The sequence below is a fragment of the Marmota monax genome, unplaced genomic scaffold, assembly GCF_021218885.2.
Source record: "Marmota monax isolate L192 unplaced genomic scaffold, Marmota_monax_Labrador192_F-V1.1 WCK01_AAM20220418_F8-fsc00061, whole genome shotgun sequence".
Taxonomy (NCBI): domain Eukaryota; kingdom Metazoa; phylum Chordata; class Mammalia; order Rodentia; family Sciuridae; genus Marmota; species Marmota monax.
Genome location: NW_026695230.1, coordinates 16,833,608 through 16,848,981, shown reverse-complemented (window position 1 = coordinate 16,848,981; position 15,374 = coordinate 16,833,608). Strand labels below are relative to the sequence as shown.

Below are 15,374 nucleotides of genomic sequence, written 5' to 3'. Positions count from 1 at the left end.
GCTCCAGCTCCCAAGTCACTGTGGGCCCTGGTAGTCCAGGGTCAGAAAGGCTGACTGGGAAACGAATAAGAAGCTAAGAATAGGTAGTTCTTGGACTTAGCCAAGAAGAAGGTGAAATGTTTTGGGTTTTTTTTTCACTCCTTTTTCCATCAGTTTCATCTTTCCCTCCTCCATCGGTCTTCCCTTTCAAGATCTAAGAATCCTCTCTTGAAACAGGCCCAGAGTTTCCATATGGCTAGGAGGCCCTCAGGAGAGAAGAATCATGTTAAATTTGCTAACACTACTGTGTGAATCATAGAATGCAATATTCAGATAATTCTTCACTAGAAAAGTTTCCAGTGCTGGCACTTCAGGTAATAGTGAGGCTGAGACCCTACCAGTCTCCTCAAGGGACCACCTGCTTGACCTAAGAATATGATGGCTCTGATCTTCCCATGAAAGATTAAGGAGTTTCAGTTGGGCTCAGGAAAGAGCCCAGCTCTACCCTAAAGGCCAAACCCAGCCAACATCTGCAATACATAGAAATGGGAAGAAGTGTCTTCATCCTCCCACGCCCATGCACATATCCTATGAGAAAAGAGAAACATTTTTCACTACAACCACCACCAAACTAATGGTTATTCAGTGCTTCAGAGTCTAGGAAGCACTCCACACTACAATCTGCTTTTGCATCCTTCATTTAAAAGAAAGCCACTATGTCCCACTATAAGACACAAGGAAGGGCATGTTACCTGCTCTGGGACTTGCGATGACTACGCATGTCCTTCTTGGGTCTCCGGGTGACTGGTGGGGCTGGGGTGGAGGGCAAGGGGGGTGGAGCAGCAGGTGTGGGCGAAGGAGGTAGACCATTGCTTGGCTTACTCTTGGGGTTCTTGTCAGCCTCATATTCAAAGGTGCGCTTGGGTTTGGGGACAGGGTTCACAGCGGGATCAGGGGAGCTCTTTGATGGCAGCAGCTGGGAGTCAGGATTATTTCCAGGGGTCCCTGGCTTCAAGGAACCACTGCCTTCCCTCTCCAGGGGCAGGCCCGCCTCCCCCCCAACTCCAGGCACTCCTGCTGCCCAGGTGCCAGAGCTCACACTCGCGCTCCCTATTGGTTCCTCCAAGGTGTCCAAGGTTCCTGTCTTCCTTCTCCCACGATCTACACTGTAGCAGCTGCTGGGGAGCTGGGGGAGCCCCCGGCCTGGCTGTTCCTTCAGGGCCTGTTCAATTTTCTGGATCCGGCTCAGCACTGCTGAGCTTTCTTTCTTGCTGCCATGCCCCTTGAGGAAGGCACTGGGCTCACTCCGGCCTGGCCGCTTCTCCAGCCGGTATAAAGAGTCCCGGACAGGGAGTGTCTCTGCCTCTTCCTCGGTCTCAGGGTAGGAACACTCAGAAAAGGTCCTGCTCATCCTCCGGAGGCCCTTGAAATCAAAGGTCTTTTCTGAGCTGCAGGGGGATGGCACCACGCTGGGGCAGCCCTCACTGACTACCCACTCACCCCCAGAGGCCTCCCGTTTCTCTCCACAGAGGCTCATCCTGGGCGAAGTCTCTCGGCGACCTTCCCATGCTGAAATCTTCTCCCGGATGCCCAGGCTGTGGGCACGGGTGCCAGTGCGGGTCAGCAAGACACTCCGTGAGCCAAGTGCTGGCCCTAGGAATGGGGTGCTCTGGGCAAGGGGGAGGCAAGCAGCTACTCCCTCTACATCCTGGGCTGCACACTGGACATTCTCCTTCTGGTTCTCTCTTTTGCACACTGAAGGGCTTCTGTCCAAATAATTGGAGCTAGTGGCCTTGATAGGACAGATGGGTGGAGAAGTATCTGGGGAAGGATCTTGAGGATCTCGGGGTAAAGAATCACAGCGGTGCCAGTCCTTGAGAAGCACTCGGGAGCTGGAATGAGTAGGGTACCTGCAGGCTGAGGTTTCACTATCACTGAGGGGATAGATGGGACTCCTTGGTGGGGACAGAACTGGAGGTGGAGAGACTGACTGAGACCTAGAAGCAAAAAAAGTTAAAAAAAAACAAAAACATTAGTGAGTAGGTTAAAAACCAGAGGCATCATGTTTTATTCTTAGAGAACCCAGCATCTCTTTCCTGTAGAACTCTCAAAGTCAAAAGCACTCTGTTCAAGCAATGCACCTTCAAGGATGTCCTCAAGGAGAGAAACAGCTCCTAAGCCACATCAAGCCAAACTCAATGGGCCTCTTTGCCCAACTTGCCCCCAGAGACCCCACATAATGTGAGGAGCAGAAGCCTGTTCTATGACAGTCTAGAAATCCCAAGAATCTGTATCTGCCAACAAGAGGTCAGTGAGATCAGTGATACACTATTAAATGGCTAACAAATTTCTACAGTATAAATATTCCTACTATTCCTCAGCTACTATTGTGATACCATTAAATATAGAGTGAGAGGGCAGCATGTAGAGTGATCAACTCCTGTGAGCTGGTACAAGGCAGCTTCAGCACACACTATTTCCTGAAGTAACCCAAATACATACTTTGATCTTTCCCTGAACTATTAATCCCCTCTCTCCTACACCTATGCTACTGAACACAAAATCCTACTTCCTCACTTGGGTCCTAACAGGAACTAGGATTCCCCAAGGCCAGAACAAAGTTAAAAAAAAAAAATCCTCAAGAAAGAGTCCTCTCTGCCCTCTCCATCAGGAGACCAATGGAGAAGGGACATAACTCCTTAGATAGCTCCATCCTACAAAAGTGGCATCACATCCAACAAGCCTCAGCTATCTTCCAGCTCCAAATCCATATATAGACCTTAGCAAATACTAAAAACAGTTCTCAATGGTTTTACACATATTAACTTATTTAATCTTCATGTAAGTTTTATAAGGTTATTATTATGTGTTACTACATTAACTTCATAGTACAAATCAAAGACACTAAGATATGTTAAATATCTCATCCAAGGTCACTCAGTTCGTAAGGGAAGACAGGACATAACCTTACACTACATTATGTTGCCTCTCTATAATGAATAAGCAGTAGCCTCTAACATCTTTTTTTTAGTACAAAATATTGAAACCAGAGACACTTAACCACTGAGCCACATTCCCAGCTCATTTTATTTTTTATTTTGAGACAGGGTCTTGCTAAATTGCTGAGGCTGGCCCCCAACTTGTGATCTTCCTGCCTCAATCTCCCAAGTCGCTGGGATGACAGATATGAACCAAGTAGCCTCTGTCATCTTTGTGAACCACTGGGCCTTCAAATATGGCTCAACAGAAACCCCTAGCACTGGGCACACCCCAGGCTAGAATGCAGCATTTTTAAGTATCAGGGAACACTTTTGTCTTCCCTGCTAGATTATTTCTTCTAGGTCAAGGGACACATAGTCAGTATGTAGAAAGTGCTTAGCGAATGAACAAAAAAAGGCAAAGATAAAGGTAAATGAGCTTATTGAAGAGAACCATGAGCAAACTTCTACACGCATCTTTCTGTCTACTATAGAAATCACTGTCAAATTAAGGAACTCTTTCTGAATAGGTTTTGTTCACAGATAGCAGAATTTGGCCAACACTGCACCCTGTAAAGACCTACCTGATCATAACACCATGGCTTTCAAAGCTGGACTCCAGAATGCCATGCTATCCACAAGACGGCAGCCAGCTGCCCCTGAGCCAAGCTGCTGTCACCACTTGTTCATGTACAGAAAACTGGAGCTCGGGTGAGTTAGGCACTGGCCAAGAATTCCCTCTTGGGTCATAGCCTCTGGCTGCCCCCGATCAACAGGAAACCTCAACATGCTTAAGTTGTTTTTAAAAGGGCAAGTCAAACAAGAGCTATCCTACATGTATATGGGCACAGATGAGAGAAATTCGGAGCCCAGCCAAGCCAATGACCAAAGAGACTGTCCAGTGAGGATGTGTAAATGTAGCAAGCCTCAGCCCCCGCTAGGGTAAGCTGGAGCAGGACAGTACACCAGGCTCCAGCCTTAGGAGATCTGACACAAACCTTAGGTCTCATTTATTTTATGGAACCATAGATGTAAAAGATGCAGGATTTGGCAAACACTGCACCTTGCAAAGACCTACCTGATCATGACACCATGGCTTTCAAAGCTGGACTCCAGAGTGCCATGCCATCCAAAAGACAGCAGCCAGCTGCCCCTGAGCCAAGCTGCTGTCACTGCTTGCTCATGTACATCCATCAGTCCTAGTCAGGTGCAGTGGTACATGCCTATAATCCCAGTGACTTGTGAGGCTAAAGCAAGAGGATCATGAGTTCAAAGCCAGCTTAAGCAACTCAACAAGGCACTAAGCAACTTTGTGAGACCCTGCCTCAAAATTTAATTTTTTTTTAATGAGGATAGGGCTGTGGATGTGGCTCAGTGGTTAAGTGCCTCTGGATTCAATCCCTAGTACAAAAAAAATTCTTCAGTCCATCCTCCTAAGCAAATGAGTGAAATGAGTGGTTACATTCCAAAAAAGGACTTGACTTTAGTTATTCTCGTTTGGAGGTGAGATAAATTGTGTCCATCAGTCTCTGTTCCCAGGTTAGGGAAGAGTTCAGAAGAACCTGTCACCTAGAGCAGGGATGCTTAAAAGAGACAGGTGTCAGGATGCTGGTTCTTTGTGACAATGAGTTTACAGAGCATATAGCACATGTTGGAATGAATGAGAGATTGCTCATTCTTGGGCTTCAGTTTCATTCTCTCTAGTTGTTTCTTAGTCCTCAACTTGATATTGGAAATGAATGTAAGATAATTCTCCCCTTGCTGGGCAAGAGGAAATAGTGGCCAGCAGAATGGCAGTGCCTAGATCCAGGCAGTGTCAAGAAGCCAACCATCTGAGCAAACACTACTTTTATGTCTGGTCTTCACTCCACTACTGACAGAAAATCTAGCTTCCTTTCTTCAGAGCTCTAGGGACAGCAACTTGATAACCTTCACTGAACATGGGAACAAAGGAAGATACCTATTACCCAGACCACAGTGTCAGCTGCACCAGCCTTGAGATGCACCTTGGCTCCTCACCCATCTGATCAATCTATATTGTGCACCAAGCACATTCTAGGTACCATTCTTGGCATTAAGGATCAGCAAAGAGTAAAAATATAAAGTCTCTTTTTCTATAGTTTACATTTTGGTAGACAAACACAGCATTGCTTCATTTTACAGTGATTAGTCAGTAAGCAAAGCAATTCTGTCAGTTATGAGGCCAATAAAGAATAAAGGAGAGCTGGGTGTGGTGGTGTATGCCTATAATTCTAGCTACTCTGGAGGCTGAGACAGGAAAATTACAAGCTTAAGGACAGCAGGGGCAACACAGAGAGACCTTGTGAAAGAAGGAAAAGAAAGAAGGAAAAAATAAAAGAGAAGGAGAGGGAGGGGGAGATAGGGAAAGAAAGAAAAGGAAGGGAGAGAAGAAAGAGAGAGAGAGAGAGAGAAGGATAGGATGAGATTCATAGTGGGGATGAGTTTCTGCTTTATATAGGAAGATTATGGAAGGCCCTTTGCCAGGGGAATATGTAAACATAACCAAAAGGAAGGAAGCAATGTGTTCAAGACAGAAAGAGCATACAGGTTGAGACAATGGCATACTTACTGTATTCCAAGGGCAACAAGGAGGCCAGTGTGAAATAAGAGAAGAGCAGTGGGCTGGAGATTAGTCAGAGAGACACCAAGGCCTCTCATGGAAGACACCAGGGGCCACTGATAAGACTTGGGCTTGTACTTAAAAGTAGAAGGAAGCTCCTAAAGGGATGTGGAAAGGAGTGATGTGACCTGACTTCACATCAGAGAATGATGTGTAGAGGTGTGAAGATGGAGGCTAATTGGAAGGCTACTGCAACAATCTAGACAAGGTCATTATGATGGCTCAGATTACAATGGTAGCAGTAGAGAGGGATCTATTTTGAGAGCTTGGTCAACAGGATTCTCTGATGAGCTAGATGAAGGGAGTGAGGGATGAAGTCAAGGATGACACACGATTTTGGGCCTGAGCACTGGGTAAAATGGAATTCATATTATTCAATTCAATTTGGGAGTGATTAGTAATATACAGATATTTATTTTAGATTATCTGACCAGAGAAGGTCATCTAAGGTATAAACATCGCCAAAGAAGTCCAAGGACTGAATCCTGGGATTTCTTTCCAGTGTTTGAGGTCAGGATGAGGAGGAAATTAGCAAAGAAGGGCATTTGGTGAGGAAAGAGAAAAACCATGAAGAGTGATATCCTGAGAACTTCAAGAAATAGGGAGGGATTAACTGAGTCACATCTGCCAACAGTCAAGTGAGAGAAAGTATGAGAAATGGTCATTTGATTTGCCAACATGGCAGTCACTGTGATCTTGATAAGAGAGGATATGGGAGATGTAGGAAGGAAAGCCTAACTGGAAGGAATTCAAGAAAATGGAAGGACAAGAAGTAGAAGAGGGAACAGAAATAGAAGTGGAGGAGAGTTCAGACAATTCAGTTTTCCTAAGAAAGGGAACAAGAAAATGAGATGGTAGTTGGAATGTGGAAGAATTTGGGTTAGGAGATATTACAGCATTTTTGAATGATATGCAATAAGACAGAACCACTGTCAGTGCAGCACACAGAGGATACAAGTACAGGAGTAATGGTCAGGGGGCAGGGGGTAGGTAGGAACCCAATGCTCACCTAAAAGGATTTGCCTTGACTGTATAGCATTCTCTTTGCCATCCACTTGACCCAGCTATCATCTCACATGGTCTCATTCCTGGGCTGTTCTGTGCTTCCTTGGCCCCTAGCTTTACTGATGTTATGTACTGTCAACTCATTCCTTAGAGAGAAAAGGTCAGGGCTTTTCTTCCCTCTTCCAAACATCTGGATCCAAACACCTCCCCCAACACACTAACCTTTTTGATGACCAAATCCTATCAGTTCTGCTTCTTGACATCTTTCAGATCTGTCCCCTCCTCACCAACTCCATTACCATTACTGCTTCCTTGGTTCAGAGCTTATCTTTCACCAGAACTATTAAAACAGTCTCTTAAATTCCCTCTCTCCCTTCAGTACAGCACCTGTTCTGGTCTATCCTCTCATCTTCTGACATCTTTCTAAAATGTAAAGCTGATTATGTTTGAAACTCCCCACTATCTGCAGAATAAAGTGAAAGTTCACTGGCATGCCTGACAAGGCATGAGCTGTTCCCTACCTTCATCATCTCACACTGTTTCTCTCCACACGGATCCTGTATCCCACCCTCAGACACATCAAACTCCTAGCTTTTTCCCACCCTACCCCCTCACCCAGGTGGAGGTGGCCAATTTTAGATATTTCCACTATGCCTGGAAAAAATATCTATTATGGTATGTATAACACTTTATATGTCATACTGTTTACTCCTGTTTTTTCCCCCACTACTGGGAATTGAACCCAGGGCTTGTGCAAGCTAGGCCAGTGCTCTACCACTGAGCTACATACTCAGCCCTTCACCTGTTTTCCTAACTAGACTATGAGTAAAACTACATGAAGGTAGTGACAGTATCTTGTTAATCTTGATATAATCTGCACTTTGCACTGAACCTAAAATTGAGTAGACATTAATGTTTGTGTCAAATTAACGAATTTTTAAAAAGTTAAAATGTACATTGCCTTTATGTCTTCCCATGGCACTGTCTATAGGCTTCCCTACCTGTCGTTTTTTTTTGTTTTTTTTTTGTTTGTTTTGTTTTTTGTACAGAAAGGTACACATTAGTGAAGCCTAGTACAGCTCTCAGTCCTCTCTTATAAGGCAAAAACTGTATATCAGACCAAGAGTCTAGACATCTGGGTCCTAATAGTTCCTCAATTTCTAGATGTGTTTCTGGGCAAGTCACCTACATCCTCTAAGCCTCAAATTCTTTATAAAACAGGAAAAACACTTACTTCTGAATATCCTTGAGATACTAATTGTGTAACTAAGATGATGTCCATTTATAAAAGTGAAGACTATAAATAATCCATAATGACAAAAGAAAAGTAAATACGAAGCAGTCAACAGACAGCCAGACTTGGCTCTTGTCATCTCTCTCTGTTTTACAATCCCAGTTTGCCCCTTGGGAAGGCAGCCACTGTACAACTGGGTGCCTGGTGCACCACAGCCGTCAGCAGCAGCTAGTTCTGCTGTTCAGCATGGGTAGGGATGCCAACAACCACAATGTACAACCGTCCAAAACTAACATTTTCAGGGCATAGGGAAGAAGATAAACATTCAAGAAAGTGGGATGGGGGTGCAGGAAATTTAAAAGAGAACAATAAACATACACAGAGAGCATATTTATGACAAGTAGTAGGATAAAAAGGGTATGAAGTAAGGTATGGAAGAGAACAAATTTAAAGAGTAAACAATGTGTGTGCATATTGGCTTACACATAGAAATTGAGAGTTAACATGCAAAATACTCAATCTGACACTGTTTCTCATGAACATGACCCAGTTCTTGAGTCAGTAGGTGCCCTCTCAAGCAACATAACAGGAAGCATTTATGCTAAAGGATGTCCTACAGATCAAGGGGTTTTGAGGAGAGAAGGCTGTGTGTAGCCCTTGATGATAAGGCAGTTTTGAACTTGGCATGCTCAGAGTTGCTTTTTTTCTTTTTGGTCCTAGGGATACTACAAGTATTAGTCCCAGGAAGGGACCAAGTTGGAGCCACTTGGGGAAAAGTTCTACGAATCCAAGCAATAACCTCAGAGGCCCCATGATGTGGTAAGCCTGTCTGCAGGAGCCTGGCTTGTCCCTACTAAACAGGTATCTAGCCTGCTTCAAACAAAACTGCTTCAGAGTTGACCATTTACCATTCAAGGTCTGCTCAACTAAGGTGCACCCTGTTGGATCAGCAGGCACCAGCAATCTCTCATCACTTAGTGATTACCACAGCTCTAGGGATGACATTCTCACTGTGCTACCATGAGGCCATACTTTGAGCACAGAGGAGGAGGAAAAGAAGGAAGGCAGCTTGAGTCCTATCAACAAGACCTGGATTTTGTTCCCTGGCTACAGAAGGGATTCTCCCAGTAACTCTAGTGCTAACATCTCACTTCAGAGCAGTTCTGATAAAAAGCCAAAGGACAGGGTGTCACTTGCAACTTGTCCTTCCTCTTCCCAAAGCAATCTCTTCTCAAATGGCTAGGAAGCCCTAAGAGAATTCAGAGCAGCCTCAGCCTCAAGTGGGGCTATATCCAGACCAACAGACGCAGAGACTTGCAAGCTTTATCACAGCTTGTTAGGATAGGCAAAAAAGTATCTGGGGGTTGGAGCATAAATTAAGTTGCCTTTTCATCTCCAGAAAGCACATCTAAGGATCTTCCAAAGCCACCTATACCTGTCTCCCAGCTGATTTCTAAGGAAACCCAAAGAGAAGTGGTGAGCTCTTTTATGGAGTAGGAATCACAAAAACTCTATGTAGTAGCAGCCATGAACATGTAGAAGCCCCCTCTGAGGCTATAGGTGCCTGAGAGCAAAATCCCAAAAAGCCCTAATTCAGTACAAACTGGGCTGCTATACAAAGCAGAGCGGGCATTATGCAGAGCCAAGAGGGACAGAAATCCAGTAGTAGGAAACCATGCCAAAGGCACTTGTAGTTGTTTTAAAAACATGGTCACCAAATTCTTTGGTGTGTTTCCTGTCAAAATGACCTCTCCTCGTGAATCTGGGTTCTATAACTCCTTGTGCAATAGAATACAGAAATGATATTGTACCACTTTTCAGAACCAGGCATCAAGAAATTAGCAACTTGTAATACCTGATCCCCATGCTATAAGCAAGGTCAGGCCACGTGGAGAAGGTATGTGTTAGCATTCTGGCTGAAAGACTCAGTGGAAGTCCCAGCTAACATCCAGGATCAACCTTCAGATGTGTGAGTTAAAACATTGCCAGGGGATACCAGTCCCTGGCCATGGAATCACTAAACCTTGCGGTCTTTTTAGCAAGGTCCCAGATGTCTTGAAGCAAGGACAAGCCATCTCAGTAGTCCTCTGTCTGAATTCCTAAGTCCTGGAGTCTGGGAGCAAAATAAAATGGCTATTTTATACCATTAAATCTGGAAGTGATTTTTGGCAATAACTGAAACAGAATTTGGTTATTTTTAAGTGGGATGCTACTGAAGCAAATTTTTAAAAATATTGACTCCTTGTCTCTGGGGCTGTCAGTAGGAGCTTAAGGCCAAGTAAGAAAATGTCATTTAAAAGCTGAAGAAAATAGTACCTTTATTGTGTTTAAAAGTTTGGTGATTCTCTCACCTATTATTCATGGAATACAGGAAATATAATAATAAATTTGATGAACTAGCTAAGAAAATTTGCAGGCAAAATACTAAGGTGCCATCTGACTTCTAGCTGCCAATAATACAAGAGAAAAGAGATAAGCTAAGAAAGAAATTGCGCTGGGTCAGAAAAGAAAACTGTTTCCAGTCTCTCTAGACAGGAAAAAATTCTCAAATTAAGAAATGGCTTCCAGATTGTGGTGATAGTTTTATTGTGTGTGTGTGTGTGTGTGTAAAACAGAGGGGGGGGGGGACTCAAACCGTACATTTTACATTATTTTTTTATACATTATCCTTCAATATACCTGTAAAAATAAAATTAATTAATTAATTAATTAATTTATCTAAAAAATATGTTTATTTATTTATTTTTATGTGGTGCTGAGGTTTGAACCCAGTGTCTTACATGTGCAGGGCAAGCACTCTACTACTGAGCTACAGCCCCAGCCCCTAAAAATAAAATTTAAATGAGGCTGAAAAATCCTTGTAAAGACCTCAAAAATTATTTTAACATACTGCCTCCTAGAACAGAAAAAAGGTCTTCAAGGTATCTTAAGAGCCAGTCTTGGCAGATCCTCTATGTAAACAATTAGACTTCTAAGAATCGTAAGAACCCAAATTGGAGAGAGCTTTATCCTTTGTAAGGATTATTTTTGTCAATTATAATGGATTGTTAAAAAAAACAACTTATGAAGTTTTTAAAGAAGTGTATCAATTTGGACTGAAAAAAAGAGAGACAGTACAAAAAGAAAGGAAAACTATGAACTCTTGACATATTATGGGCATGAAGAAGGTGGAGAAAAGTATTCACCTGTAAGAATGAGCTTCTTTTATGGAAAAGGAAGGATAACTCAGAGGGCAGACCCAAAAATATAGAGGGTGGAAGCAGGGACAAGGTAAATGACTCTAAGGCAGTAGAATAAGACTAACCAAGAAATGCGCCCCAATGAATATAAAAATTTCAACAGACTGGTGACTTTTTCTTTTTTTAAAGAAACATCTACAGTGGTTATCCTAGGCCTGTCCCATCAGTGTATTTTGAGGGACAGGTATATATTCTCTTTGTAGATCTTCACAGTGAGAGAACAGTACTCAAGGAGCTGTATACAATGAAAGGAACTGCACACCAAGAGCCTCATCTATGCCTGGATCTGATTTTGATGGCAAGATCCTCAACTTCAATGCCATTAAGAGGATGAGATCTACATTTTAGGGAAAAGATTGAATATGCTTTGTATCTGGAATTGTAACTGGAGGACAACTATAGTAGATTGTATTTTCCTAAGACAGCAATCACAATGTACTCCCATCCCATATATATCCTTCTTACAATAAGATGTTTAATACTATTTTCATCAGGTGGTGAGAACTACCTTCCCTTCCTTTGAACTTACCTCTTTATTATGCCATACAATAGAAGAGAGACTATGTGATTTCTGAGGCTAATTTATAAAATGACATGTATAAAATGACATGTCATATTATAAAATGACATGTTCTCTTCAGATGCTTACTCTTAGAATCCAAACCCCATTCCATAAAAGCATGGAACCAAGTGTAATGGCCACATGCAGGTATTCCCAAATTGAGGTCCCAGGCAACAGCCAGCATTGTACAAGCATTCAGATGATCCTAGCCCCTACTGAATCACCACCAATCTTTAAGACACCCTAAATGATGCTGCAAGGAAGACAAACTTTCCTGGATGATCCCTATGCAAATTGTAATTTGTGAGCAAAATAAAGATCATCATTAAATTTGGGGCCATGTGTTACAAAGCAACAGATAAGCAGACCAGTATTAAAGGTATCATGATTGAATTCTAGAAAGCATCTCAGGTAAGTGGGGGGGCTGAGGTCACAGATCCTCCTGAGGGGTGGTCTGCCATGACTAGGACAGGAGAGAGGGTCTACAATGTTTTGTGGGGCAGTACTGGGGATTGAACTCAGAGGTGCTTTACCATTAAGCCACATACCAAGTCATTTTATCTGTTTGTTGTTGTTGTTTGTTTGTTCAAGATGGGGGGAGGGGGAGCCTGGGGTTGTGGCTCAGCAATAGAGCACTCACCTTGCATGTGTGAGGTCCTGGGTTCGATCCACAGTACCATATAAAAAATAAATAAATAAAATAAAGGTATTGTGTCCAACTACCACAAATATATATAAAAGACAGGGTCTCAATAAGATACTCAAGGCCTCATTAAGTTGCTGAGGCTGGCAATACTCCTGCATCAGCCTGCAGGATCACTAGGATTACAGGTGTGCGCCACTGTGCCCAGTACTATCTTTTACCCACACCTACTATTTTCATAATTTTTTTCTTTACTGCAAGCCCTTACTCTATTATAGTTTGGATCTGGAATGTCCCTCAAAGGTTCATGTATCAAAGGCTTGATCCCAGACACAGCCATGTTCAGAGGTGGGCTTTGGGAAGTGATTGGATTATTAGAGTGTTGAACTCATCGATGGAATAACCCATTAGTGCATAACTGATGGCATTATTTGGGAGGACAGAAACTTGAAGAGGCAGGGCCTAATTGGAAGAAGTAGGTCACCAGGGCCCTGGAAGGGTATAGCACATCCTCAGCCCCTTCCTTGCTCTCTGCTTCCTGGCTGCCATGAGAGCAGCAGCTTTTATCTGCCACACCCTTCTGCTATGATGTTCTGATTACCTAAAGCCCAAATCAATGGAGTCAGTGACCATGGACTGAAATCTGGAAACATGAGCCAAAATATGTCTTTTTAATTTAAGCCGTTTATGTCAGGGATTCTGGTCACAGTAACAAAAGCTGACACATACACTTTTCCTGAAATCTAAAGCACAGGGTCCAAATCTGTGCCCACTTTGACAGTGGAACCTCAAGGCATGTCCAAATTTCACCATATCACTAAAAGAGGCCTCTCTTTTACTGCATAGACTTCTGCAGATGTGAATTAAAATTATAGTTCTACTACTGTTTACCTGTGTGGGATTTACCATCTTCTCATGTAACATAAGAAACTAGGCCAGATGAATTCCAAGCTCCTTCCCAACTCTAACATTCCAAAAGAGTATGTGCTGAGCACCAAAGAGCTCTGATTGAGGAAAGAAAATAAGACTCATACAGATATCCACCCTTTGGGGTACACTATGATTAGTGCCATTTGGAGGCTTCAAAACAAGGTTTCTAAGAGTAAATGTAGAGAGGAGCTACTGTTTCTTAACCAATCCTAGCTGACTGGTTAAGAAAATCCCTGGAAAAAAGATGCAGAAATATAAAGTTTTCTTTGGTGAATGAATAAGGGTAGAAAGAAAGACCAGGGCCAAACCAAACCAAGAAGCCTTGCCAAACAGGCAAGGTTGACCTTATCATGGATGGCAATAATTTTTGAGCAGGGAGATGACAGTAATGTTTATAGGTATGTGAATGTGGTGGTACAATAAAAAATTAGAAGGATCAAGATAGGAAAGCTTGGGTATTCCTCTCATTAACATTGTATCCTTCCTCTTCTCTGTGCCTCAGTTTCCCCATATATAAATCAGGTGGGTTAAACTGAATGACTTCTCTTACAGTTTGGATCCGGAATATCCCCAAAAGGCTCAAGTGTTGAAGGTTGCTGCTCCCAATGCACCAATGTTCAGCAGTGGTGCTTTTGGGAAGTGATTGGTTTATGAGGCTCTAATTTCATCAAAGGATTAATCCACTGATGGATTCATAATTGAATGAACTGTTGGAAAGTGGTGGAAAGTATAGGAGGTAGGACCTAGCTGGAGGAAGCAGGTCACCTGGAAGGGTGTATCTCCTCCACAGACCCTTCCTTACTCACTCTGCTTCCCTGCTGCCATGAGATGAGCAGCTTGCTCCACCATACGTGCCCTTCTGCCATGATATGCTGCCTTACCACAAGCACAGAAAAAAAAGGAGCCAGATGACCACAGCCTGAAACCTATAAAACCATAAGCCAAAATAAATCTTTCCCCTCTAAATTGATTTTCTCAGGTATTTTGTCACAGTGACAGAAAGATGACTAATAATGCAAGCTCTGAGAACTCTTCTCAACTCTACCCTTTTAAGATCTATAGAGTGGATAGAAATAGAGTCCAAAGCTAAGAAAACCCACGAGGGAAGTACTCAAGGACCCCAATAGCACAGCAGTCTATGCTTTATAAATGTTGCCCTCCCAGCTACTTAGTCAACTGACTGATAAGCAGGTGGCACCTTCTATATGCTAAGCATTGTTCCAGGCTCTGAAAACACAAAAAGAAGCCAAAATCCTTGCCCTTAAGAATTCCACATTCTTACAGATATCCAGGTTTTGTGCACCTAAAACCAAAAGCAAGTTCTCAAACATGAGACTGACATCCTATATTTCCAAGTCACAATGACTCAGTACTAGAATTTCATAGTAAAAAAGTTGTGGAAGAAATCTGCAGACACAGAGAGTCTTCTGAGAAGAGCCCCTTCTGCCTGCCAGGTCTTACTACACAAGTGAAATTCCTTAGTCAAGTTCCCCAATAAAAACAATTGAATTGGGCTGGGGTTGTGGCTCAGGGTAGAGGGCTTGCCTGGCATGTGTGAGACACTAGGTTCAACTCTCAGCACCACATATAAACAAATTAATAAAAAAAAAAAGGTCCATCAATAATTAAAACTATATATACATAAATAATAAACAGTTGAATTACCTCTGAATATGACATTTCCTTGTCTGCAAGTGGCCAACTGGTTCTGGTCCTACTCCAGGTCAGCAGCACCAACACAATAAAGCCTGACCTCTGAAATTCAGGTTTGAGAATCCCACCCCCACCCCCAAGAGCTGGGTGCCAAATTGTGTGAGTTGGAGTCAGAAGAGCCTATGGGGAGGTGTATCTGGCAGGAAAGGGTGAAGCAGTGCATCCATTCAGCCAATGAGAAAAAAGAAACCTGTTCCAGGAGCCGAAGACACAGCAAAGAACAAAACTTAGATGGTCAAATGAAAAACCTCAGATCTCCTCTTCCTATAGATCCCTGCCAAATCAAAACTAAGCTGCAAAGGAAAAAAAAAAGGAGATAAAGTAGTAAAACACCTATAAAAACCATGATCTTTAACACAGACTGGTGCAACAGTATATAAGGTGCACTCTTATGCAAATTAAGGATAAAGCACAGCAAATATGTATCTGGACCGTTCACAGGGTCCCATA

At 42.9% G+C, this 15,374-nt stretch overlaps 1 protein-coding gene across 18 annotated transcripts in view; it reads right to left on the bottom strand.

Moving 5' to 3' along the window:
* Dennd2b (DENN domain containing 2B) overlaps positions 1 to 15,374 on the bottom strand; it is a 187,130-nt gene that overhangs the window by 32,036 nt on the left and 139,720 nt on the right. For all 18 annotated transcript variants that reach the window (XM_058576890.1, XM_058576895.1, XM_058576896.1 and 15 more), the window contains one exon: positions 732 to 1,976. In XM_058576890.1, coding sequence (XP_058432873.1) covers positions 732 to 1,976 — 1,245 coding nt within the window. The remainder of the gene's footprint in view (positions 1 to 731; positions 1,977 to 15,374) is intronic.